The 25,581-nt window shown below is 43.4% G+C and overlaps 4 protein-coding genes, 3 long non-coding RNA genes and 1 pseudogene across 26 annotated transcripts; 3 read left to right on the forward strand and 5 right to left on the reverse strand.

Moving 5' to 3' along the window:
* LOC116800185 overlaps positions 1–3,819 on the reverse strand; it is a 16,079-nt pseudogene extending 12,260 nt beyond the window's left edge.
* Positions 3,820–4,609: 790 nt separating this feature from the next.
* On the forward strand, positions 4,610–6,393 carry LOC116802281. 6 transcript variants are annotated; one of them, XR_004362643.1, is made up of 5 exons: positions 4,610–4,624; positions 4,696–5,137; positions 5,559–5,791; positions 5,849–6,184; positions 6,242–6,393. It is a non-coding gene; the product is annotated as an uncharacterized LOC116802281 (long non-coding RNA). The 6 variants fall into 6 exon arrangements; XR_004362644.1 differs by lacking the exon at positions 4,696–5,137; XR_004362646.1 differs by lacking the exon at positions 4,696–5,137 and having other exon boundaries at positions 5,675–5,791.
* A 1,872-nt stretch (positions 6,394–8,265) lies between these two features.
* Positions 8,266–10,966, reverse strand: LOC6621252 (double-stranded RNA-specific editase 1). 4 transcript variants are annotated; one of them, XM_032726209.1, is made up of 5 exons: positions 10,825–10,956; positions 9,788–10,653; positions 9,324–9,675; positions 8,603–9,180; positions 8,266–8,550 (listed from the first exon to the last, which is right to left on the reverse strand). In XM_032726209.1, exons 3-5 carry the CDS (start codon positions 9,640–9,642, stop codon positions 8,353–8,355), a joined length of 1,095 nt encoding a protein of 364 aa, XP_032582100.1. In that variant the 5' UTR covers positions 9,643–9,675; positions 9,788–10,653; positions 10,825–10,956; the 3' UTR covers positions 8,266–8,352. The 4 variants fall into 4 exon arrangements, with proteins under 4 accessions (XP_032582100.1, XP_032582099.1, XP_002045429.2 ...); XM_032726208.1 differs by lacking the exon at positions 9,788–10,653 and having other exon boundaries at positions 9,324–9,630; positions 10,825–10,966; XM_002045393.2 differs by lacking the exon at positions 9,788–10,653 and having other exon boundaries at positions 10,825–10,966.
* A 788-nt stretch (positions 10,967–11,754) lies between these two features.
* On the forward strand, positions 11,755–13,437 carry LOC116802284. Of its 5 annotated transcripts, XR_004362654.1 has the most exons (5): positions 11,756–11,770; positions 11,842–12,283; positions 12,837–12,953; positions 13,011–13,346; positions 13,406–13,437. It is a non-coding gene; the product is annotated as an uncharacterized LOC116802284 (long non-coding RNA). The 5 variants fall into 5 exon arrangements; XR_004362655.1 differs by lacking the exon at positions 11,842–12,283 and having other exon boundaries at positions 11,755–11,770; XR_004362653.1 differs by lacking the exon at positions 11,756–11,770 and having other exon boundaries at positions 11,812–12,283.
* Positions 13,438–15,417: 1,980 nt separating this feature from the next.
* Positions 15,418–18,101, reverse strand: LOC116802278 (double-stranded RNA-specific editase 1-like). 4 transcript variants are annotated; one of them, XM_032726215.1, is made up of 4 exons: positions 17,960–18,101; positions 16,476–16,782; positions 15,755–16,332; positions 15,418–15,702 (listed from the first exon to the last, which is right to left on the reverse strand). In XM_032726215.1, the coding sequence occupies exons 1-4, from the start codon at positions 18,020–18,022 to the stop codon at positions 15,505–15,507; spliced, it is 1,146 nt and encodes a 381-aa protein (XP_032582106.1). In that variant the 5' UTR covers positions 18,023–18,101; the 3' UTR covers positions 15,418–15,504. The 4 variants fall into 4 exon arrangements, with proteins under 4 accessions (XP_032582106.1, XP_032582105.1, XP_032582107.1 ...); XM_032726214.1 differs by having other exon boundaries at positions 16,476–16,827; XM_032726216.1 differs by lacking the exon at positions 17,960–18,101 and adding an exon at positions 16,940–17,194 and having other exon boundaries at positions 16,476–16,827.
* A 789-nt stretch (positions 18,102–18,890) lies between these two features.
* Positions 18,891–20,690, forward strand: LOC116802282. 3 transcript variants are annotated; one of them, XR_004362649.1, is made up of 4 exons: positions 18,891–18,905; positions 19,972–20,088; positions 20,146–20,481; positions 20,539–20,690. It is a non-coding gene; the product is annotated as an uncharacterized LOC116802282 (long non-coding RNA). The 3 variants fall into 3 exon arrangements; XR_004362648.1 differs by lacking the exon at positions 18,891–18,905 and adding an exon at positions 18,932–19,418; XR_004362650.1 differs by lacking the exon at positions 18,891–18,905 and having other exon boundaries at positions 19,997–20,088; positions 20,550–20,690.
* LOC116802280 lies at positions 19,674–22,415 on the reverse strand. Its single transcript, XM_032726221.1, has 2 exons — positions 21,796–22,415; positions 19,674–20,471 (listed from the first exon to the last, which is right to left on the reverse strand). Exons 1-2 carry the CDS (start codon positions 21,899–21,901, stop codon positions 20,164–20,166), a joined length of 414 nt encoding a protein of 137 aa, XP_032582112.1. The 5' UTR covers positions 21,902–22,415; the 3' UTR covers positions 19,674–20,163.
* Positions 22,416–22,559: 144 nt separating this feature from the next.
* On the reverse strand, positions 22,560–25,251 carry LOC116802277 (double-stranded RNA-specific editase 1-like). 3 transcript variants are annotated; one of them, XM_032726212.1, is made up of 5 exons: positions 25,119–25,225; positions 24,082–24,947; positions 23,618–23,969; positions 22,897–23,474; positions 22,560–22,844 (listed from the first exon to the last, which is right to left on the reverse strand). In XM_032726212.1, the coding sequence occupies exons 3-5, from the start codon at positions 23,934–23,936 to the stop codon at positions 22,647–22,649; spliced, it is 1,095 nt and encodes a 364-aa protein (XP_032582103.1). In that variant the 5' UTR covers positions 23,937–23,969; positions 24,082–24,947; positions 25,119–25,225; the 3' UTR covers positions 22,560–22,646. The 3 variants fall into 3 exon arrangements, with proteins under 3 accessions (XP_032582103.1, XP_032582102.1, XP_032582101.1); XM_032726211.1 differs by lacking the exon at positions 24,082–24,947 and having other exon boundaries at positions 25,119–25,251; XM_032726210.1 differs by having other exon boundaries at positions 23,618–24,947; positions 25,119–25,226.
* Between the last annotated feature and the right edge of the window lie 330 nt (positions 25,252–25,581).

Consider the following 25,581-nt stretch of genomic DNA (forward strand, 5'->3'; position numbering starts at 1 on the left):
AGCCACAAAAGACGCCTCAGAAGACAATACACCACGACAGGAGATCCTAGCATTTACCAGCAATATTCATACTCCGAGCTCAGACACGCCCTATACCTTACCGCATGAAGTAATGATGCAACTAAAGTTTGTAGCCAAAAAAAAACCCTGGTACTATGCATAGACAACCGAACTGCAAATTTCATAACGTGCTGCTCTTGGAAAATATTTAAGCTATGCTAAGATTAGATAATTTTCCAGCAATGAAAACGTGCGCGCATTGTAATGATCCCCAAAGCTGGAAAGTCACCAACACAGATCGACTCATATCGCCGATAATCCTGCTACAACTTTATCCAAAGTTTTTGACGAGAATTTGCTTACCGCTTGATGGAACTGCCGGAGGTAGGTAACACATCCCACAAGAACTAGCTTTGAACAGTCGGCGTATTTTTTGGACGTGAAACAAGCGTTTGATAAGGTGTGGCATGAAGGTCTGCTATATAAATGAAAGATCCTCCGCTGATCGGCCCTTCGATGTTGCTGTACGAAAACTGTCGGTCAAGCCTGAAACACATTCATGCAGGGGTTCCACAGGGAAGTGTGCTTGGACCCTTCCCGTATACCCTGTACACTGCTGACATGCCAACTCCCAACGACACCGATGAAGCCTCCCCTGCTCAGCTGCTCCTGCCACCTACACTGATGACACCGCCATGCTTGCGTCGCACTCATCCTTCAATTCAGCCAATGCAGTTCAGGAATGGCTGCATGCAATCGAGCATGGACTGGTAAATGGGACAAATCCATTACATTCATATGGCATATGGCAGTTAAGGCTCCCTTAATAAAAGCCATATTAGGTCCAACACTGACCTACGCAATCCAAGTATGGAGTGTGCCTCCGGGACTCAGCTCAATGGGCTTGGATAATACAATCGCGAGCGGCACGACATGCATCTGGGCTACCCTGGTATGTGAGCAACCGAGTCATCGAAAAGGACTTAAAAGTTGTCCCACTGGGAGACCAAATAAACTTCCACAGCAGCCGATATGCTGACAGACTTAGCGCCACACGAACACCGTTGGCGAATCTTGTCGACCCTATTTCCTTACACGTAAGATAGCATAATCTCTCCACGGTACATTTGTATACATTATAATTAAGAGAGGCGTGTTGGCGAGGTGTGTTGCTGTCGGCAGTTGGAGTCTGCGGTTGGAGTTGGTGTCTTAACGGTGTCGCCGTAGCGAAGTTTGTGCCGAACAGAGAGTTGCACACTTTCACGGCCACGTTGAGACGGGCGATCTTCTTGGATCTGCCGTGGGCGTGGAATTCCTGGTTGTCCACCGTGATTCCCAGATGCTGCATGCCGGTGGTATTGTCGCCAGATGACCCGTAGTCCGAGTAGCTGAGTCCCGGGCGCATCTGCAGGGGAATTGATTACTGACAGTGAATATAGTGAGGTGGGCTGGCCTACAATGCAAAGAATGGTCGCCGGGTGCATGGTCTCCCAGCCAGAGGGTAGCTCCGTACGCACTGGCGGCTTCTTTGGTTCCTTCGGCGCGGCGGGAACTGGAGTTCCGGCATCCCCTCCGGCCTGCTGGGCAGCATTGGCCGAAGGGTGCATCTCGGGTACGACATAGCCCTCGCGCTCCCACTCCGTGAACAGCTTGTAGATGGCAAACGAAGCCAGATTCAACATGGGCAGATCATCATCCGGTGCATCGGCCTCATCCTCGTTAGTGTCTATTGGCTCCGCACCTATCTCCACCTGGTGAATACGGGGAGGCTTAGGCGTCATCTTCGCAATTATAAAATCGCGCCAAGCCTTCTCGCAGGCCGCGTTCTTGGCTGTCATCTTTGAGGTACCCTTGCCCACGTACTGAGTCGAGTTCACAGTGACAACGGCCGTGAATCCCCCGTGGGTATTGATGTCGATGGTGAAATCGCTGATGGTCACGCCCTTAACCTCGTTGAGGGCCATCAGAGCGTTTTTGGGAGCATGGACTTGCGCAGCTGCCGATTCCGTCGCAGCTTCTTGTCCCGAGTGCGTTCTACGATCGAGTTAAAAGACATGTATGTTATTGTAAAAATGTTAAGTAATTTCCAGTCTGTCCTTTCATAAGAACTCTAGTGATTCGTGTGTGTGTGCGATAAAAGTCTGGGAAAACTGTTCACCAAAGAATTCCACGCTTACCAGACGACTTCTTCCGCTTTTGGAAGATCTTTTTAAATGGGATCTTGCCCCCGATGCCGCTGGCACTGGTATTGTCCTCTATAATGTCGACGGACGGTTCATCGTCGACAGAGATCGGCTCCTCCTTGATGATAACTGGCAAGGGCAGCTTCGAGGCGATGGCGTCCGCATCCGGATTTTGCTGCTGGACGGACGAGTTCGGCACTTGAACGGGGACAGGAGTCGATGGCTGCTGAACAGCCACCGGAGTGGCCGGTGTCGGATATGAAGCCACCGGAGGAGACAGCTGCTCCTGGACATTGGCGGCCTGCAACGGCATTTGGATCAAAGGCTTGACGGTGGCATTGGGATTCTGCGTTTGCGAAAGAGTTAACCGATTAGTTAGCAAAGGCAACGGGCTGGTCCAGTGGGTCGACAGAAAAGCGACTCGCTGGCCAACGGAAACCATCAAGTCGTCAAGTTACCCGGAAGCGTCAGGGTGGTCGGCTGGTCAACTTAAAACCATAGTTCAGGAAATAGCCATGGCCATTCCTGCGACCCAAGTGCCCCGAAACGAAACTCTGCACCAGCGGAGCCACCTGCCCAGCGACTGTGGATCTAGGGTAGGGTAACAATTCCCTCATTCATTTTAAGGGGTTAAAAACACCAAAGTCCGATTAACAAATAAATGCAGTCTTATGGTGAGTTAATTTTTCGCTAATGTATTCTGTTGCAGCGAGGTTCGAGAAAATCAAATTCTAATTCTAATACAATTTTCTCCGATATGCAAAAATAGAGTAATTTTTAATGACTAGTGCTCCATAAGTTGCACAATTCTAAAATAAGTTAAATTAATTCTTTCTATTTTAGTAAGAAACAAATCAAACACGAATTCATTTTGGACTTGGAATAGTATAGTTATGGGGATCCTTCGGTCATCGGCTGAGCTCATGGTCGCCGGCTCGTTTCGGGCACTTTCGGTGGAGTGAATGGGGATTGCTATCTGACGCAAAACTAATAATTTTAGTTACAATTTTGGGTGAATCCATTTTCAGTAGCCATAAAAGTTAGCGATAACCGCAAGTCCAGCGTGAAACTATCGCAGTGCTAGCCATCTCTGGTTGATCGAAAGCACGAACGGAGTGGAATGAGTTCAATGACCAAATGGGTGGGATACAAATGCAATGGAAGAGGGAAAGCTGGGGGTGGGCTGGAGGGTGCATTGTGGATGCTGGTGGTATTCGGACAACGATCTGCAGTGCAGACTCTGCACTTTCGATTAACCCGCTTTTAGTGGCTATTGCAAATGAGTTCACAATTGTAATGAATACACACACTTTCACTTTGTGCGCTGCAAATTATAGAAATAAAATCGAAAACTTTGTTATTTCACAAATCAAATATGGATGAGTCCAACAATGCTTTTTGTTTTCGTGATCTATTTTCACTAGGGTCACATCTCTTCACAGGGAAGTTTAAACTCACACTCCTGCACGCACTTGGAAAAAATGCAGATTCTTACGTAAATGCCTCCAAAGACAAATGGCTTGTTGTTTGCCGTGAGTGGACGAAGTTTTCCCTCCATCTTGATTTTTTCGTTTTTGTAATTTAATTTTTCACTGTTCAAATCACAGAGATAAGCTTACTGCGCTGACGGGAAAAACCTAAATAGGGATGTAATGCATATATCAGAATATATCGATATTTGTTTCACATATTTTGAAAATAGATTCTTGTATTAAATATATTAGAGACATTTCACACTGGCCATAGTAATATAACCAAGTGAAGGGACAGAAAGACGGCGGAAAATGAGCGCAGACAACTGATTTTTTTCTAAAAGAATTAACAATAATATAAAAATAACACGAAGATGCCTATTTGAAGTGTCTAAAAATTAATGCGAAAATTAAAAATTACAACAGTATTTCTGTATTTCTTGAGAAATTTATAGCTTTTAGAGCGTGTGCATGTTAATTCCCTCAATATTTTGTGACTGACTTACATTTGAATATAGTAAAAGAATAGTCTAAAACTCAAACCATAACCGCAACAAAATTATTAATTTAACGCACAAAATTTTTGTTATGATCGTGGTTTATTTTTTGACCACAAATGTATAGTACTTTTAAAATATTTAAGCTGAAGACACTGTGCATTTTAAAACACGACGAGTTAGAAAATGGCAATGCAATAACATATTAAATCGTTTTCATGACTTGCAAGCACAATTTGGCAGTCCGCAGCGTGGGCAAAATCTATAAGGTTCCAATCCAAAAGGTGTCCAAAAGGTGTTCACACTGTTTTAACAAGAGTCTTGCGTTTCCTCAACCACAGCGATAGGAAAGTTTGCGGATTTATGAAAATGAACACCGAATTAAGTGAATTAACTATCTGGGTTGGGATTAATCGCCCAGTTTTTAATATTTTTCATATATTAAACAAATATTATTATTCGTCAAAGTAAGGTAAGATACCTGTAACTCAGATAGTGGTAGTTCGATGGAGAATTTTCGACATTCTTTTTCCACATCTATAGAAAGTGCCAAGACAAATAATTTTCTGAAAAAAATGGGAACATTTTTGAAAAGTGTTGGCATGGCAGTTTTGGACAAACTGCTCTAGAATATGGAGCATAAGTCTCAACGCCCTGACTTTTTATAGTTCCTCAGATCTAGAAATTTATACGGACGGAAATGGACAGATCGCGGTTTTTATTATTTTACGAAAATTGAAGCAGTAGTCAACCTGCGCTGCATACAGGCTTAGTCCCAACTAGCACTTAAGGTTCGCGATGTTCCCAAGTTCATACAATCGGGCAGACGGACAAAAGACCATGGGAAAGCACGACTCGTTTTGTAATCATGGACTACAGAGAACTCATATACACCCACTTACAAAAAATCCAATTTAATTTTTCGCTGCTCAAGTCACAAAACTATTGACAATGAAGACAAACCCGGATCAAATAAAACCACAAGGTAACTATAGATTTATGTTTACATTGTAATATCTGAAACAAAATGATACAATTTTTATACCTTTTACTCGTAGAGCTATACTAGATTTGTTGAAAAGTATATAACAAGCAGAAGGAAGCGTTGCCGACTATATAAATTATATGTATTCTTGATCAGGATCAATAGCCGAGTCGATCAAGCCATGACCGTCGAGATCTCAGGAAATATAAAAGCTAGAAGGTTGAGATTCAGCATACAGATTTTAGAGACATAGATGTTGCGCAAGTTTATTTACAAACAGCATAAAACTACCACGCCCACACTTTTGAAAAATGTGTTGATTTTTTTTCACATTTGTATTAATCTTGTAAATTTGCAAGATCGTTTTGCTTAATAACTTATTTTTGAACCAGTTTTCGATATATTTTCATAATGTTATTAGTCTTCCATTATCCTAGAAAAACTATGAAATTTCGCGTTCGCATTCACACTAGCTGAGTAACGGGTATCTGATAGTTGGGCAACTCGACTGTAGCATTCTCTCTTGTTTTATCTGAGGTCCACCCAAATAATACGCCTCTAAGAGAAGGAATTGAACAACATTGTAAATGAACCAACACCACCAAAAACGAAACAGGACGTAGAAGATTAATTGCCCTTCATACCTAAAATATTGTAAGTACAAAACAGGAAATCTTCTTAAAAATATAGTTCTTATAAACCTATATTAAGGGAAATGTAAAGCGACAGCTAACTGAGCTCGCCAACCGTTGAAATCCGACGAACATAGCGTAAGGCTCGGGTGGTTGTTTGAAGATATTCCAAGACGCACGCGCAAAGGTCCACCTGCTCCTTGTCGGTTATGTGGGTGGTGCTCTTGTCCTGGAATCTCAGCCTTATTTCATTGTGACGATTATCGATATGATTGCGTGCTACGAGCTTTCGCTCGATCCTCAACTGTGGTGAAGGATCATGTAATGCCCGTCCTTCCTTGGCCATTCTATACAGAAAATCCCAAAAAGTTATCATCCTGAATGGCCCCTCACAGGGAATACATCCTAGTCAGAGGTAAGCAAGTAGGGATTTTAATACATTACAAGAATATATATTTAAGCACGACTAAAGTTTTTTTACAGCTATTATACGGACGGAAGGATGATCTCCTTGGAAAATAATTAAATTAGACAAAATAGTTTTAGATTTAAGAAACTTATCAGACTTGCAACCCAAGAAATAATTAAAAATAAAATACATTGCTCTGGGCATAGAACACCATATACGCATGTATACAGTCGGCAGCCAAACACAAAACGAACAAAAATAAACATAGAAATAAGCGCTCTCATGTTATATAAATTGCAAGGACAAAAAATATTCTAGTTATTCTAGTGTCTTTGGTCTATGGCTTTACCCTACATACTGCCAACCATCCGGATGACAGACAACATCCTTGCTAGATCAAATATCTCTCATCGCCACTTTATCTCAAAATCATATCCAGGAAGTAACTATTCAGCTGACTGCAAGCAGAGGAAACTTTAATGTTGCCTTAATATACTGCCCTCCGACACTTAGATGAACAGTTGCCATTGCTGGGCAGTTCATCACACACAATTGGAGAAGCCACATGCTACCCCCACCGTGCAACTGCCTCTCCAAGTGCCATAGATTTTGGGATCTCCAATGGCTTTAGACAGCAACTAATCAGGGTGAAAGTGCTGACAGAACTGTTATCTGACCATCATCTGCCATTGATTGAAGACGCCGAATCATTTCGAAGTGTTAAAAAAATGCTGTCTCCACAAGCGAGAATTCGGATCTTTAAAGAACACATCGAGGCTACTGTAGAACTCAACATTTCCATTGACACTTTGCAGTAGGATGGAAGCGTACGTCGACTACTTCACATCGGCGATCATTGAAGCTGCAAGGCAGGCTACACCAAGTTGGTCTCACGGCCATAAGAAGGCCTGCCATTTTAAGCTTGGAGGCTAGGGACTTGCATAGCCACAAAAGACGCCTCAGAAGACAATACACCACGACAGGAGATCCTAGCATTTACCAGCAATATTCATACTCCGACGCTCAGACACGCCCTATACCTTACCGCATGAAGTAATGATGCAACTAAAGGTTTTGTAGCCAAAAAAAAACCCTGGTTACTATGGCATAGACAACCGAACTGCGAAATTTCTATAACGTGCTTGCTCTTGGGAAAATATTTAATGCTATGCTAAGATTAGATAATTTTTCCAGGCAATGAAAACGTGCGCGCATTGTAATGATCCCCAAAGCTGGAAAGTCACCAACACAGATCGACTCATATCGCCCGATAATCCTGCTACCAACTTTCTCCAAAGTTTTTGAGAGAATTTTGCTTACCCGCTTGATGGAACTGCCGGAGGTAGGTAACACATCCCACAAGAACTAGCTTTGAACAGTCGGCGTATTTTTGGACGTGAAACAAGCGTTTGATAAGGTGTGGCATGAAGGTCTGCTATATAAATGAAAGATCCTCCGCTGATCGGCCCTTCGATGTTGCTGTACGAAACTGTCGGTCAAGCCTGAAACACATTCATGCAGGGGTTCCACAGGGAAGTGTGCTTGGACCCTTCCCGTATACCCTGTACACTGCTGACATGCCAACTCCCGTCAACGACACCGATGAAGCCTCCCCTGCTCAGCTGCTCCTGACCACCTACACTGATGACACCGCCATGCTTGCGTCGCACTCATCCTTTCAATTCAGCCCAATGCAGTTCAGGAATGGCTGCATGCAATCGAGCGATGGACTGGTAAATGGGACAAATCCATTACATTCATATGGCATATGGCAGTTAAGGCTCCCTTAATAAAAGCCATACTAGGTCCAACACTGACCTACGCAATCCAAGTATGGAGTGTGCCTCCGGGACTCAGCTCAATGGGCTTGGAGTAATACAATCGCGAGCGGCACGACATGCATCTGGGCTACCCTGGTATGTGAGCAACCGAGTCATCGAAAAGGACTTAAAAGTTGTCCCACTGGGAGACCAAATAAACTTCCACAGCAGCCGATATGCTGACAGACTTAGCGCCCACCCGAACACGTTGGCGAATCTTGTCGACCCTATTTCCCTTACACGTAAGATAGCATAATCTCTCCACGGTACAATTGTATACATTATAATTAAGAGAGGCGTGTTGGCGAGGTGTGTTGCTGTCGGCAGTTGGAGTCTGCGGTTGGAGTTGGTGTCTTAAACGGTGTCGCCGTAGGCGAAGTTTGTGCCGAACAGAGAGTTGCACACTTTCACGGCCACGTTGAGACGGGCGATCTTCTTGGATCTGCCGTGGGCGTGGAATTCCTGGTTGTCCACCGTGATTCCCAGATGCTGCATGCCGGTGGTATTGTCGCCAGATGACCCGTAGTCCGAGTAGCTGAGTCCCGGGCGCATCTGCAGGGGAATTGATTACTGACAGTGAATATAGTGAGGTGGGCTGGCCTACAATGCAAAGAATGGTCGCCGGGTGCATGGTCTCCCAGCCAGAGGGTAGCTCCGTACGCACTGGCGGCTTCTTTGGTTCCTTCGGCGCGGCGGGAACTGGAGTTCCGGCATCCCCTCCGGCCTGCTGGGCAGCATTGGCCGAAGGGTGCATCTCGGGTACGACATAGCCCTCGCGCTCCCACTCCGTGAACAGCTTGTAGATGGCAAACGAAGCCAGATTCAACATGGGCAGATCATCATCCGGTGCATCGGCCTCATCCTCGTTAGTGTCTATTGGCTCCGCACCTATCTCCACCTGGTGAATACGGGGAGGCTTAGGCGTCATCTTCGCAATTATAAAATCGCGCCAAGCCTTCTCGCAGGCCGCGTTCTTGGCTGTCATCTTTGAGGTACCCTTGCCCACGTACTGAGTCGAGTTCACAGTGACAACGGCCGTGAATCCCCCGTCGGTATTGATGTCGATGGTGAAATCGCTGATGGTCACGCCCTTAACCTCGTTGAGGGCCATCAGAGCGTTTTTGGGGAGCATGGACTTGCGCAGCTGGCGATTCCGTCGCAGCTTCTTGTCCCGAGTGCGTTCTACGATCGAGTTAAAAGACATATATGTTATTGTAAAAATGTTAAGTAATTTCCAGTCTGTCCTTTCATAAGAACTCTAGTGATTCGTGTGTGTGTGCGATAAAAGTCTGGGAAAACTGTTCACCAAAGAATTCCACGCTTACCAGACGACTTCTTCCGCTTTTGGAAGATCTTTTTAAATGGGATCTTGCCCCCGATGCCGCTGGCACTGGTATTGTCCTCTATAATGTCGACGGACGGTTCATCGTCGACAGAGATCGGCTCCTCCTTGATGATAACTGGCAAGGCCAGCTTCGAGGCGATGGCGTCCGCATCCGGATTTTGCTGTTGGACGGACGAGTTCGGCACTTGAACGGGGACAGGAGTCGATGGCTGCTGAACAGCCACCGGAGTGGCCGGTGTCGGATATGAAGCCACCGGAGGAGACTGCTGCTCCTGGACATTGGCGGCCAGCAACGGCATTTGGATCAAAGGCTTGACGGTGGCATTGGGATTCTGCGTTTGCGAAAGAGTTAACCGATTAGTTAGCAAAGGCAACGGGCTGGTCCAGTGGGTCGACAGAAAAGCGACTCGCTGGCCAACGGAAACCATCAAGTCGTCAAGTTACCCGGAAGCGTCAGGGTGGTCGGCTGGTCAACTTAAAACCATAGTTCAGGAAATAGCCATGGCCATTCCTGCGACCCAAGTGCCCCGAAACGAAGCTCTGCACCAGCGGAGCCACCTGCCCAGCGACTGTGGATCTAGGGTAGGGTAACAATTCCCTCATTCATTTTAAGGGGTTAAAAACACCAAAGTCCGATTAACAAATAAATGCAGTCTTATGGTGAGTTAATTTTTCGCTAATGTATTCTGTTGCAGCGAGGTTCGAAAAAATCAAATTCTAATTCTAATACAATTCTCTCCGATATGCAAAAATAAGGTAATTTTTAATGACTAGTGCTCCATAAGTTACACAATTCTAAAATAAGTTAAATTTTTTCTTTCTATTTTAGTAAGAAACAAATTAAACACGAATTCATTTTGGACTTGGAATAGTATAGTTATGGGGATCCTTCGGTCATCGGCTGAGCTCATGGTCGCCGGCTCGTTTCGGGCACTTTCGGTGGAGTGAATGGGGATTGCTATCTGACGCAAAACTAATAATTTTAGTTACAATTTTGGGTGAATCCATTTTCATTAGCCATAAAAGTTAGCGATAACCGCAAGTCCAGCGTGAAACTATCGCAGTGCTAGCCATCTCTGGTTGATCGAAAGCACGAACGGAGTGGAATGAGTGCAATGACCAAATGGGTGGGATACAAATGCAATGGAAGAGGGAAAGCTGGGGGTGGGCTGGAGGGTGCATTGTGGATGCTGGTGGAATTCGGACAACGATCTGCAGTGCAGACTCTGCACTTTCGATTAACCCGCTTTTAGTGGCTATTGCAAATGAGTTCACAATTGTAATGAATACACACACTTTCACTTTGTGCGCTGCAAATTATAGAAATAAAATCGAAAACTTTGTTATTTCACAAATCAAATATGGATGAGTCCAACAATGGTTTTTCTTTTCGTGATCTATTTTCACTAGGGTCACATCTCTTCACAGGGAAGTTTAAACTCACACTCCTGCACACACTTGGAAAAAATGCAGATTCTTACGTAAATGCCTCCAAAGACAAATGGCTTGTTGTTTGCCGTGAGTGGACGAAGTTTTCCCTCCATCTTGATTTTTTCGTTTTTGTAATTTAATTTTTCACTGTTCAAATCACAGAGATAAGCTTACTGCGCTGACGGGAAAAACCTAAATAGGGATGTAATGCATATATCAGAATATATCGATATTTGTTTCACATATTTTGAAAATAGATTCTTGTATTAAATATATTAGAGACATTTCACACTGGCCATAGTAATATAACCAAGTGAAGGGATAGAAAGACGGCGGAAAATGAGCGCAGACAACTGATTTTTTTCTAAAATAATTAACAATAATATAAAAATAACACGAAGATGCCTATTTGAAGTGTCTAAAAATTAATGCGAAAATTAAAAATTGCAACAGTATTTCTGTATTTCTTGAGAAATTTATAGCTTTTAGAGCGTGTGCATGTTAATTCCCTCAATATTTTGTGACTGACTTACATTTGAATATAGTAAAAGAATAGTCTAAAACTCAAACCATAACCGCAACAAAATTATTAATTTAACGCACAAAATTTTTGTTATGATCGTGGTTTATTTTTTGACCACAAATGTATAGTACTTTTAAAATATTTAAGCTGAAGACACTGTGCATTTTAAAACACGACGAGTTAGAAAATGGCAATGCAATAACATATTAAATCGTTTTCATGACTTGCAAGCACAATTTGCCAGTCCGCAGCGTGGGCAAAATCTATAAGGTTCCAATCAACGAAAAACAGAAAAGGCGTTCACACTGTTTTAACAAGAGTCTTGCGTTTCCTCAACCACAGCGATAGGAAAGTTTGAGGATTTATGAAAATGAACACCGAATTAAGTGAATTAACTATCTGGGTTGGGATTAATCGCCCAGTTTTTAATATTTTTCATATATTAAACAAATATTATTATTCGTCAAAGTAAGGTAAGATACCTGTAACTCAGATAGTGGTAGTTCGATGGAGAATTTTCGACATTCTTTTTCCACATCTATAGAAAGTGCCAAGACAAATAATTTTCTGAAAAAAATGGGAACATTTTTGAAAAGTGTTGGCATGGCAGTTTTGGACAAACTGCTCTAGAATATGGAGCATAAGTCTCAACGCCCTGACTTTTTATAGTTCCTCAGATCTAGAAATTTATACGGACGGAAATGGACAAATCGCGGTTTTTATTATTTTACGAAAATTGAAGCAGTAGTCAACCTGCGCTGCATACAGGCTTAGTCCCAACTAGCACTTAAGGTTCGCGATGTTCCCAAGTTCATACAATCGGGCAGATGGACAAAAGACCATGGGAAAGCACGACTCGTTTTGTAATCATGGACTACAGAGAACTCATATACACCTACTTACAAAAAATCCAATTTAATTTTTCGCTGCTCAAGTCACAAAACTATTGACAATGAAGACAAACCCGGATCAAATAAAACCACAAGGTAACTATAGATTTATGTTTACATTGTAATATCTGAAACAAAATGATACAATTTTTATACCTTTTACTCGTAGAGCTATACTAGATTTGTTGAAAAGTATATAACAAGCAGAAGGAAGCGTTGCCGACTATATAAATTATATGTATTCTTGATCAGGATCAATAGCCGAGTCGATCAAGCCATGACCGTCTGTCCGTATGAACGTCGAGATCTCAGGAAATATAAAAGCTAGAAGGTTGAGATTCAGCATACAGATTTTAGAGACATAGATGTTGCGCAAGTTTATTTACAAACCGCATAAAACTACCACGCCCACACTTTTGAAAAATGTGTTGATTTTTTTTCACATTTGTATTAATCTTGTAAATTTGCAAGATCGATTTGCCTAATAACTTATTTTTGAACCATTTTTCGATATATTTTCATAATGTTATTAGTCTTCCATTATCCTAGAAAAACTATGAAATTTCGCGTTCGCATTCACACTAGCTGAGTAACGGGTATCTGATAGTTGGGCAACTCGACTGTAGCATTCTCTCTTGTTTTATCTGAGGTCCACCCAAATAATACGCCTCTAAGAGAAGGAATTGAACAACATTGTAAATGAACCAACACCACCAAAAACGAAACAGGACGTAGAAGATTAATTGCCCTTCATACCTAAAATATTGTAAGTACAAAACAGGAAATCTTCTTAAAAATATAGTTCTTATAAACCTATCTTTAGGGAAATGTAAAGCGACAGCTAACTGAGCTCGCCAACCGTTGAAATCCGACGAACATAGCGTAAGGCTCGTGTGGTTGTTTGAAGATATTCCAAGACGCACGCGCAAAGGTCCACCTGCTCCTTGTCGGTTATGTGGGTGGTGCTCTTGTCCTAGAATCTCAGCCTTATTTCATTGTGACGATTATCGATATGATTGCGTGCTACGAGCTTTTGCTCGATCCTCAACTGTGGTGAAGGATCATGTAATGCCCGTCCTTCCTTGGCCATTCTATACAGAAAATCCCAAAAAGTTATCATCCTGAATGGCCCCTCACAGGGAATACATCCTAGTCAGAGGTAAGCAAGAAGGGATTTTAATACATTACAAGACTATATATATTTAAGCACGACTAAAGTTTTTTTACAGCTATTATACGGACGGAAGGATAAAAATAAATAAAATAATAAAAATACGGACGGAAAATAATTAAATTAGACAAAATAGTTTTAGATTTAAGAAACTTATCAGACTTGCACCCCAAGAAATAATTAAAAATAAAATACATTGCTCTGGGCATAGAACACCATATACGCATGTATACAGTCGGCAGCCAAACACAAAACGAACAAAAATAAACATAGAAATAAGCGCTCTCATGTTATATAAATTGCAAGGACAAAAAATATTCTAGTTATTCTAGTGTCTTTGGTCTATGGCTTTACCCTACATACTGCCAACCATCCGGATGACAGACAACATCCTTGCTAGATCAAATATCTCTCATCGCCACTTTATCTCAAAATCATATCCAGGAAGTAACTATTCAGCTGACTGCAAGCAGAGGAAACTTTAATGTTGCCTTAATATACTGCCCTCCGACACTTAGATGAACAGTTGCCATTGCTGGGCAGTTCATCACACACAATTGGAGAAGCCACATGCTACCCCCACCGTGCAACTGCCTCTCCAAGTGCCATAGATTTTGGGATCTCCAATGGCTTTAGACAGCAACTAATCAGGGTGAAAGTGCTGACAGAACTGTTATCTGACCATCATCTGCCATTGATTGAAGACGCCGAATCATTTCGAAGTGTTAAAAAAATGCTGTCTCCACAAGCGAGAATTCGGATCTTTAAAGAACACATCGAGGCTACTGTAGAACTCAACATTTCCATTGACACTTTGCAGTAGGATGGAAGCGTACGTCGACTACTTCACATCGGCGATCATTGAAGCTGCAAGGCAGGCTACACCAAGTTGGTCTCACGGCCATAAGAAGGCCTGCCATTTTAAGCTTGGAGGCTAGGGACTTGCATAGCCACAAAAGACGCCTCAGAAGACAATACACCACGACAGGAGATCTTAGCATTTACCAGCAATATTCACACTCCGACGCTCAGACACGCCCTATACCTTACCGCATGAAGTAATGATGCAACTAAAGGTTTTGTAGCCAAAAAAAACCCTGGTTATATAACGTGCTTGCTCTTGGGAAAATATTTAACGCTATGCTAAGATTAGATAATTTTTCCAGGCAATGAAAACGTGCGCGCATTGTAATGATCCCCAAAGCTGGAAAGTCACCAACACAGATCGACTCATATCGCCCGATAATCCTGCTACCAACTTTCTCCAAAGTTTTTGAGAGAATTTTGCTTACCCGCTTGATGGAACTGCCGGAGGTAGGTAACACATCCCACAAGAACTAGCTTTGAACAGTCGGCGTATTTTTGGACGTGAAACAAGCGTTTGATAAGGTGTGGCATGAAGGTCTGCTATATAAATGAAAGATCCTCCGCTGATCGGCCCTTCGATGTTGCTGTACGAAACTGTCGGTCAAGCCTGAAACACATTCATGCAGGGGTTCCACAGGGAAGTGTGCTTGGACCCTTCCCGTATACCCTGTACACTGCTGACATGCCAACTCCCGTCAACGACACCGATGAAGCCTCCCCTGCTCAGCTGCTCCTGACCACCTACACTGATGACACCGCCATGCTTGCGTCGCACTCATCCTTTCAATTCAGCCCAATGCAGTTCAGGAATGGCTGCATGCAATCGAGCGATGGACTGGTAAATGGGACAAATCCATTACATTCATATGGCATATGGCAGTTAAGGCTTCCTTAATAAAAGCCATACTAGGTCCAACACTGACCTACGCAATCCAAGTATGGAGTGTGCCTCCGGGACTCAGCTCAATGGGCTTGGAGTAATACAATCGCGAGCGGCACGACATGCATCTGGGCTACCCTGGTATGTGAGCAACCGAGTCATCGAAAAGGACTTAAAAGTTGTCCCACTGGGAGACCAAATAAACTTCCACAGCAGCCGATATGCTGACAGACTTAGCGCCCACCCGAACACGTTGGCGAATCTTGTCGACCCTATTTCCCTTACACGTAAGATAGCATAATCTCTCCACGGTACAATTGTATACATTATAATTAAGAGAGGCGTGTTGGCGAGGTGTGTTGCTGTCGGCAGTTGGAGTCTGCGGTTGGAGTTGGTGTCTTAAGCGGTGTCGCCGTAGGCGAAGTTTGTGCCGAACAGAGAGTTGCACACTTTCACGGCCACGTTGAGACGGGCGATCTTCTTGGATCTGCCGTGGGCGTGGAATTCCTGGTTGTCCACCGTGATTCCCAGATGCTGCATGCCGGTGGTATTGTCGCCAGATGACCCGTAGTCCGAGTAGCTGAGTCCCGGGCGCATCTGCAGGGGAATTGATTACTGACAGTGAATATAGTGAGGTGGGCTGGCCTACAATGCAAAGAATGGTCGCCGGTTGCATGGTCTCCCAGCCAGAGGGTAGCTCCGTACGCACTGGTGGCTTCTTTGGTTCCTTCGGCGCGGCGGGAACTGGAGTTCCGGCATCCCCTCCGGCCTGCTGGGCAGCATTGGCCGAAGGGTGCATCTCGGGTACGACATAGCCCTCGCGCTCCCACTCCGTGAACAGCTTGTAGATGGCAAACGAAGCCAGATTCAACATGGGCAGATCATCATCCGGTGCATCGGCCTCATCCTCGTTAGTGTCTATTGGCTCCGCACCTATCTCCACCTGGTGAATACGGGGAGGCTTAGGCGTCATCTTCGCAATTATAAAATCGCGCCAAGCCTTCTCGCAGGCCGCGTTCTTGGCTGTCATCTTTGAGGTACCCTTGCCCACGTACTGAGTCGAGTTCACAGTGACAACGGCCGTGAATCCCCCGTCGGTATTGATGTCGATGGTGAAATCGCTGATGGTCACGCCCTTAACCTCGTTGAGGGCCATCAGAGCGTTTTTGGGGAGCATGGACTTGCGCAGCTGGCGATTCCGTCGCAGCTTCTTGTCCCGAGTGCGTTCTACGATCGAGTTAAAAGACATATATGTTATTGTAAAAATGTTAAGTAATTTCCAGTCTGTCCTTTCATAAGAACTCTAGTGATTCGTGTGTGTGTGCGATAAAAGTCTGGGAAAACTGTTCACCAAAGAATTCCACGCTTACCAGACGACTTCTTCCGCTTTTGGAAGATCTTTTTAAATGGGATCTTGCCCCCGATGCCGCTGGCACTGGTATTGTCCTCTATAATGTCGACGGACGGTTCATCGTCGACAGAGATCGGCTCCTCCTTGATGATAACTGGCAAGGCCAGCTTCGAGGCGATGGCGTCCGCATCCGGATTTTGCTGTTGGACGGACGAGTTCGGCACTTGAACGGGGACAGGAGTCGATGGCTGCTGAACAGCCACCGGAGTGGCCGGTGTCGGATATGAAGCCACCGGAGGAGACTGCTGCTCCTGGACATTGGCGGCCTGCAACGGCATTTGGATCAAAGGCTTGACGGTGGCATTGGGATTCTGCGTTTGCGAAAGAGTTAACCGATTAGTTAGCAAAGGCAACGGGCTGGTCCAGTGGGTCGACAGAAAAGCGACTCGCTGGCCAACGGAAACCATTAAGTCGTCAAGTTACCCGGAAGCGTCAGGGTGGTCGGCTGGTCAACTTAAAACCATAGTTCAGGAAATAGCCATGGCCATTCCTGCGACCCAAGTGCCCCGAAACGAAGCTCTGCACCAGCGGAGCCACCTGCCCAGCGACTGTGGATCTAGGGTAGGGTAACAATTCCCTCATTCATTTTAAGGGGTTAAAAACACCAAAGTCCGATTAACAAATAAATGCAGTCTTATGGTGAGTTAATTTTTCGCTAATGTATTCTGTTGCAGCGAGTTTCGAAAAAATCAAATTCTAATTCTAATACAATTCTCTCCGATATGCAAAAATAAGGTAATTTTTAATGACTAGTGCTCCATAAGTTACACAATTCTAAAATAAGTTAAATTTTTTCTTTCTATTTTAGTAAGAAACAAATCAAACACGAATTCATTTTGGACTTGGAATAGTATAGTTATGGGGATCCTTCGGTCATCGGCTGAGCTCATGGTCGCCGGCTCGTTTCGGGCACTTTCGGTGGAGTGAATGGGGATTGCTATCTGACGCAAAACTAATAATTTTAGTTACAATTTTGGGTGAATCCATTTTCAGTAGCCATAAAAGTTAGCGATAACCGCAAGTCCAGCGTGAAACTATCGCAGTGCTAGCCATCTCTGGTCGATCGAAAGCACGAACGGAGTGGAGTGGGTGGGATACAAATGCAATGGAAGAGGGAAAGCTGGGGGTGGGCTGGAGGGTGCATTGTGGATGCTGGTGGAATTCGGACAACGATCTGCAGTGCAGACTCTGCACTTTCGATTAACCCGCTTTTAGTGGCTATTGCAAATGAGTTCACAATTGTAATGAATACACACACTTTCACTTTGTGCGCTGCAAATTATAGAAATAAAATCGAAAACTTTGTTATTTCACAAATCAAATATGGATGAGTCCAACAATGGTTTTTCTTTTCGTGATCTATTTTCACTAGGGACACATCTCTTCACAGGGAAGTTTAAACTCACACTCCTGCACACACTTGGAAAAAATGCAGATTCTTACGTAAATGCCTCCAAAGACAAATGACTGGTTGTTTGCCGTGAGTGGACGAAGTTTTCCCTCCATCTTGATTTTTTCGTTTTTGTAATTTAATTTTTCACTGTTCAAATCACAGAGATAAGCTTACTGCGCTGACGGGAAAAACCTAAATAGGGATGTAATGCATATATCAGAATATATCGATATTTGTTTCACATATTTTGAAAATCGATTCTTGTATTAAATATATTAGAGACATTTCACACTGGCCATAGTAATATAACCAAGTGAAGGGATAGAAAGACGGCGGAAAATGAGCGCAGACAACTGATTTTTTTCTAAAATAATTAACAATAATATAAAAATAACACGAAGATGCCTATTTGAAGTGTCTAAAAATTAATGCGAAAATTAAAAATTGCAACAGTATTTCTGTATTTCTTGAGAAATTTATAGCTTTTAGAGCGTGTGCATGTTAATTCCCTCAATATTTTGTGACTGACTTACATTTGAATATAGTAAAAGAATAGTCTAAAACTCAAACCATAACCGCAACAAAATTATTAATTTAACGCACAAAATTTTTGTTATGATCGTGGTTTATTTTTTGACCACAAATGTATAGTACTTTTAAAATATTTAAGCTGAAGACACTGTGCATTTTAAGACACGACGAGTTAGAAAATGGCAATGCAATAACATATTAAATCGTTTTCATGACTTGCAAACACAATTTGGCAGTCCGCAGCGTGCGCAAAATCTATAAGGTTCCAATCAACGAAAAACAGAAAAGGTGTTCACACTGTTTTAACAAGAGTTTTGCGTTTCCTCAACCACAGCAATAGGAAAGTTTGCGGATTTATGAAAATGAACACCGAATTAAGTGAATTAACTATCTGGGTTGGGATTAATCGCCCAGTTTTTAATATTTTTCATATATTAAACAAATATTATTATTCGTCAAAGTAAGGTAAGATACCTGTAACTCAGATAGTGGTAGTTCGATGGAGAATTTTCGACATTCTTTTTGCACATCTATAGAAAGTGCCAAGACAAATAATTTTCTGAAAAAAATGGGAACATTTTTGAAAAGTGTTGGCATGGCAGTTTTGGACAAACTGCTCTAGAATATGGAGCATAAGTCTCAACGCCCTGACTTTTTATAGTTCCTCAGATCTAGAAATTTATACGGACGGAAATGGACAAATCGCGGTTTTTATTATTTTACGAAAATTGAAGCAGTAGTCAACCTGCGCTGCATACAGGCTTAGTCCCAACTAGCACTTAAGGTTCGCGATGTTCCCAAGTTCATACAATCGGGCAGACGGACAAAAGACCATGGGAAAGCACGACTCGTTTTGTAATCATGGACTACAGAGAACTCATATACACCCACTTACAAAAAATCCAATTTAATTTTTCGCTGCTCAAGTCACAAAACTATTGACAATGAAGACAAACCCGGATCAAATAAAACCACAAGGTAACTATAGATTTATGTTTACATTGTAATATCTAAAACAAAATGATACAATTTTTATACCTTTTACTCGTAGAGCTATACTAGATTTGTTGAAAAGTATATAACAAGCAGAAGGAAGCGTTGCCGACTATATAAATTATATGTATTCTTGATCAGGATCAATAGCCGAGTCGATCAAGCCATGACCGTCTGTCCGTATGAACGTCGAGATCTCAGGAAATATAAAAGCTAGAAGGTTGAGATTCAGCATACAGATTTTAGAGACATAGATGTTGCGCAAGTTTATTTACAAACCGCATAAAACTACCACGCCCACACTTTTGAAAAATGTGTTGATTTTTTTTCACATTTGTATTAATCTTGTAAATTTGCAAGATCGATTTGCCTAATAACTTATTTTTGAACCATTTTTCGATATATTTTCATAATGTTATTAGTCTTCCATTATCCTAGAAAAACTATGAAATTTCGCGTTCGCATTCACACTAGCTGAGTAACGGGTATCTGATAGTTGGGCAACTCGACTATAGCATTCTCTCTTGTTTTATCTGAGGTCCACCCAAATAATACGCCTCTAAGAGAAGGAATTGAACAACATTGTAAATGAACCAACACCACCAAAAACGAAACAGGACGTAGAAGATTAATTGCCCTTCATACCTAAAATATTGTAAGTACAAAACAGGAAATCTTCTTAAAAATATAGTTCTTATAAACCTATATTTAGGGAAATGTAAAGCGACAGCTAACTGAGCTCGCCAACCGTTGAAATCCGACGAACATAGCGTAAGGCTCGTGTGGTTGTTTGAAGATATTCCAAGACGCACGCGCAAAGGTCCACCTGCTCCTTGTCGGTTATGTGGGTGGTGCTCTTTTCCTGGAATCTCAGCCTTATTTCATTGTGACGATTATCGATATGATTGCGTGCTACGAGCTTTCGCTCGATCCTCAACTGTGGTGAAGGATCATGTAATGCCCGTCCTTCCTTGGCCATTCTATACAGAAAATCCCAAAAAGTTATCATCCTGAATGGCCCCTCACAGGGAATACATCCTAGTCAGAGGTAAGCAAGTAGGGATTTTAATACATTACAAGAATATATATTTAAGCACGACTAAAGTTTTTTTACAGCTATTATACGGACGGAAGGATGATCTCCTTGGAAAATAATTAAATTAGACAAAATAGTTTTAGATTTAAGAAACTTATCAGACTTGCAACCCAAGAAATAATTAAAAATAAAATACATTGCTCTGGGCATAGAACACCATATACGCATGTATACAGTCGGCAGCCAAACACAAAACGAACAAAAATAAACATAGAAATAAGCGCTCTCATGTTATATAAATTGCAAGGACCAAAAATATTCTAGTTATTCTAGTGTCTTTGGTCTATGGCTTTACCCTACATACTGCCAACCATCCGGATGACAGACAACATCCTTGCTAGATCAAATATCTCTCATCGCCACTTTATCTCAAAATCATATCCAGGAAGTAACTATTCAGCTGACTGCAAGCAGAGGAAACTTTAATGTTGCCTTAATATACTGCCCTCCGACACTTAGATGAACAGTTGCCATTGCTGGGCAGTTCATCACACACAATTGGAGAAGCCACATGCTACCCCCACCGTGCAACTGCCTCTCCAAGTGCCATAGATTTTGGGATCTCCAATGGCTTTAGACAGCAACTAATCAGGGTGAAAGTGCTGACAGAACTGTTATCTGACCATCATCTGCCATTGATTGAAGACGCCGAATCATTTCGAAGTGTTAAAAAAATGCTGTCTCCACAAGCGAGAATTCGGATCTTTAAAGAACACATCGAGGCTACTGTAGAACTCAACATTTCCATTGACACTTTGCAGTAGGATGGAAGCGTACGTCGACTACTTCACATCGGCGATCATTGAAGCTGCAAGGCAGGCTACACCAAGTTGGTCTCACGGCCATAAGAAGGGCTGCCATTTTAAGCTTGGAGGCTAGGAACTTGTTTAGCCACAAAAGACGCCTCAGAAGACAATACACCACGACAGGAGATCCTAGCATTTACCAGCAATATTCATACTCCGACGCTCAGACACGCCCTATACCTTACCGCATGAAGTAATGATGCAACTAAAGGTTTTGTAGCCAAAAAAAAACCCTGGTTACTATGGCATAGACAACCGAACTGCGAAATTTCTATAACGTGCTTGCTCTTGGGAAAATATTTAATGCTATGCTAAGATTAGATAATTTTTCCAGGCAATGAAAACGTGCGCGCATTGTAATGATCCCCAAAGCTGGAAAGTCACCAACACAGATCGACTCATATCGCCCGATAATCCTGCTACCAACTTTATCCAAAGTTTTTGAGAGAATTTTGCTTACCCGCTTGATGGAACTGCCGGAGGTAGGTAACACATCCCACAAGAACTAGCTTTGAACAGTCGGCGTATTTTTGGACGTGAAACAAGCGTTTGATAAGGTGTGGCATGAAGGTCTGCTATATAAATGAAAGATCCTCCGCTGATCGGCCCTTCGATGTTGCTGTACGAAACTGTCGGTCAAGCCTGAAACACATTCATGCAGGGGTTCCACAGGGAAGTGTGCTTGGACCCTTCCCGTATACCCTGTACACTGCTGACATGCCAACTCCCAACGACACCGATGAAGCCTCCCCTGCTCAGCTGCTCCTGGCCACCTACACTGATGACACCGCCATGCTTGCGTCGCACTCATCCTTTCAATTCAGCCCAATGCAGTTCAGGAATGGCTGCATGCAATCGAGCGATGGACTAGTAAATGGGACAAATCCATTACATTCATATGGCATATGGCAGTTAAGGCTCCCTTAATAAAAGCCATATTAGGTCCAACACTGACCTACGCAATCCAAGTATGGAGTGTGCCTCCGGGACTCAGCTCAATGGGCTTGGAGTAATACAATCGCGAGCGGCACGACATGCATCTGGGCTACCCTGGTATGTGAGCAACCGAGTCATCGAAAAGGACTTAAAAGTTGTCCCACTGGGAGACCAAATAAACTTCCACAGCAGCCGATATGCTGACAGACTTAGCGCCCACCCGAACACGTTGGCGAATCTTGTCGACCCTATTTCCCTTACACGTAAGATAGCATAATCTCTCCACGGTACAATTGTATACATTATAATTAAGAGAGGCGTGTTGGCGAGGTGTGTTGCTGTCGGCAGTTGGAGTCTGCGGTTGGAGTTGGTGTCTTAAGCGGTGTCGCCGTAGGCGAAGTTTGTGCCGAACAGAGAGTTGCACACTTTCACGGCCACGTTGAGACGGGCGATCTTCTTGGATCTGCCGTGGGCGTGGAATTCCTGGTTGTCCACCGTGATTCCCAGATGCTGCATGCCGGTGGTATTGTCGCCAGATGACCCGTAGTCCGAGTAGCTGAGTCCCGGGCGCATCTGCAGGGGAATTGATTACTGACAGTGAATATAGTGAGGTGGGCTGGCCTACAATGCAAAGAATGGTCGCCGGGTGCATGGTCTCCCAGCCAGAGGGTAGCTCCGTACGCACTGGCGGCTTCTTTGGTTCCTTCGGCGCGGCGGGAACTGGAGTTCCGGCATCCCCTCCGGCCTGCTGGGCAGCATTGGCCGAAGGGTGCATCTCGGGTACGACATAGCCCTCGCGCTCCCACTCCGTGAACAGCTTGTAGATGGCAAACGAAGCCAGATTCAACATGGGCAGATCATCATCCGGTGCATCGGCCTCATCCTCGTTAGTGTCTATTGGCTCCGCACCTATCTCCACCTGGTGAATACGGGGAGGCTTAGGCGTCATCTTCGCAATTATAAAATCGCGCCAAGCCTTCTCGCAGGCCGCGTTCTTGGCTGTCATCTTTGAGGTACCCTTGCCCACGTACTGAGTCGAGTTCACAGTGACAACGGCCGTGAATCCCCCGTCGGTATTGATGTCGATGGTGAAATCGCTGATGGTCACGCCCTTAACCTTGTTGAGGGCCATCAGAGCGTTTTTGGGGAGCATGGACTTGCGCAGCTGGCGATTCCGTCGCAGCTTCTTGTCCCGAGTGCGTTCTACGACCGAGTTAAAAGACATATATGTTATTGTAAAAATGTTAAGTAATTTCCAGTCTGTCCTTTCATAAGAACTCTAGTGATTCGTGTGTGTGTGCGATAAAAGTCTGGGAAAACTGTTCACCAAAGAATTCCACGCTTACCAGACGACTTCTTCCGCTTTTGGAAGATCTTTTTAAATGGGATCTTGCCCCCGATGCCGCTGGCACTGGTATTGTCCTCTATAATGTCGACGGACGGTTCATCGTCGACAGAGATCGGCTCCTCCTTGATGATAACTGGCAAGGCCAGCTTCGAGGCGATGGCGTCCGCATCCGGATTTTGCTGTTGGACGGACGAGTTCGGCACTTGAACGGGGACAGGAGTCGATGGCTGCTGAACAGCCACCGGAGTGGCCGGTGTCGGATATGAAGCCACCGGAGGAGACTGCTGCTCCTGGACATTGACGGCCTGCAACGGCATTTGGATCAAAGGCTTGACGGTGGCATTGGGATTCTGCGTTTGCGAAAGAGTTAACCGATTAGTTAGCAAAGGCAACGGGCTGGTCCAGTGGGTCGACAGAAAAGCGACTCGCTGGCCAACGGAAACCATCAAGTCGTCAAGTTACCCGGAAGCGTCAGGGTGGTCGGCTGGTCAACTTAAAACCATAGTTCAGGAAATAGCCATGGCCATTCCTGCGACCCAAGTGCCCCGAAACGAAGCTCTGCACCAGCGGAGCCACCTGCCCAGCGACTGTGGATCTAGGGTAGGGTAACAATTCCCTCATTCATTTTAAGGGGTTAAAAACACCAAAGTCCGATTAACAAATAAATGCAGTCTTATGGTGAGTTAATTTTTCGCTAATGTATTCTGTTGCAGCGAGGTTCGAGAAAATCAAATTCTAATTCTAATACAATTTTCTCCGATATGCAAAAATAGAGTAATTTTTAATGACTAGTGCTCCATAAGTTACACAATTCTAAAATAAGTTAAATTTTTTCTTTCTATTTTAGTAAGAAACAAATCAAACACGAATTCATTTTGGACTTGGAATAGTATAGTTATGGGGATCCTTCGGTCATCGGCTGAGCTCATGGTCGCCGGCTCGTTTCGGGCACTTTCGGTGGAGTGAATGGGGATTGCTATCTGACGCAAAACTAATAATTTTAGTTACAATTTTGGGTGAATCCATTTTCAGTAGCCATAAAAGTTAGCGATAACCGCAAGTCCAGCGTGAAACTATCGCAGTTCTAGCCATCTCTGGTTGATCGAAAGCACGAACGGAGTGGAATGAGTGCAATGACCAAATGGGTGGGATACAAATGCAATGGAAGAGGGAAAGCTGGGGGTGGGCTGGAGGGTGCATTGTGGATGCTGGTGGAATTCGGACAACGATCTGCAGTGCAGACTCTGCACTTTCGATTAACCCGCTTTTAGTGGCTATTGCAAATGAGTTCACAATTGTAATGAATACACACACTTTCACTTTGTGCGCTGCAAATTATAGAAATAAAATCGAAAACTTTGTTATTTCACAAATCAAATATGGATGAGTCCAACAATGGTTTTTGTTTTCGTGATCTATTTTCACTAGGGACACATCTCTTCACAGGGAAGTTTAAACTCACACTCCTGCACACACTTGGAAAAAATGCAGATTCTTACGTAAATGCCTCCAAAGACAAATGGCTTGTTGTTTGCCGTGAGTGGACGAAGTTTTCCCTCCATCTTGATTTTTTCCTTTTTGTAATTTAATTTTTCACTGTTCAAATCACAGAGATAAGCTTACTGCGCTGACGGGAAAAACCTAAATAGGGATGTAATGCATATATCAGAATATATCGATATTTGTTTCACATATTTTGAAAATAGATTCTTGTATTAAATATATTAGAGACATTTCACACTGGCCATAGTAATATAACCAAGTGAAGGGATAGAAAGACGGCGGAAAATGAGCGCAGACAACTGATTTTTTTCTAAAATAATTAACAATAATATAAAAATAACACGAAGATGCCTATTTGAAGTGTCTAAAAATTAATGCGAAAATTAAAAATTGCAACAGTATTTCTGTATTTCTTGAGAAATTTATAGCTTTTAGAGCGTGTGCATGTTAATTCCCTCA

This window comes from Drosophila sechellia, chromosome X (assembly GCF_004382195.2).
Source record: "Drosophila sechellia strain sech25 chromosome X, ASM438219v1, whole genome shotgun sequence".
Classification (NCBI taxonomy): domain Eukaryota; kingdom Metazoa; phylum Arthropoda; class Insecta; order Diptera; family Drosophilidae; genus Drosophila; species Drosophila sechellia.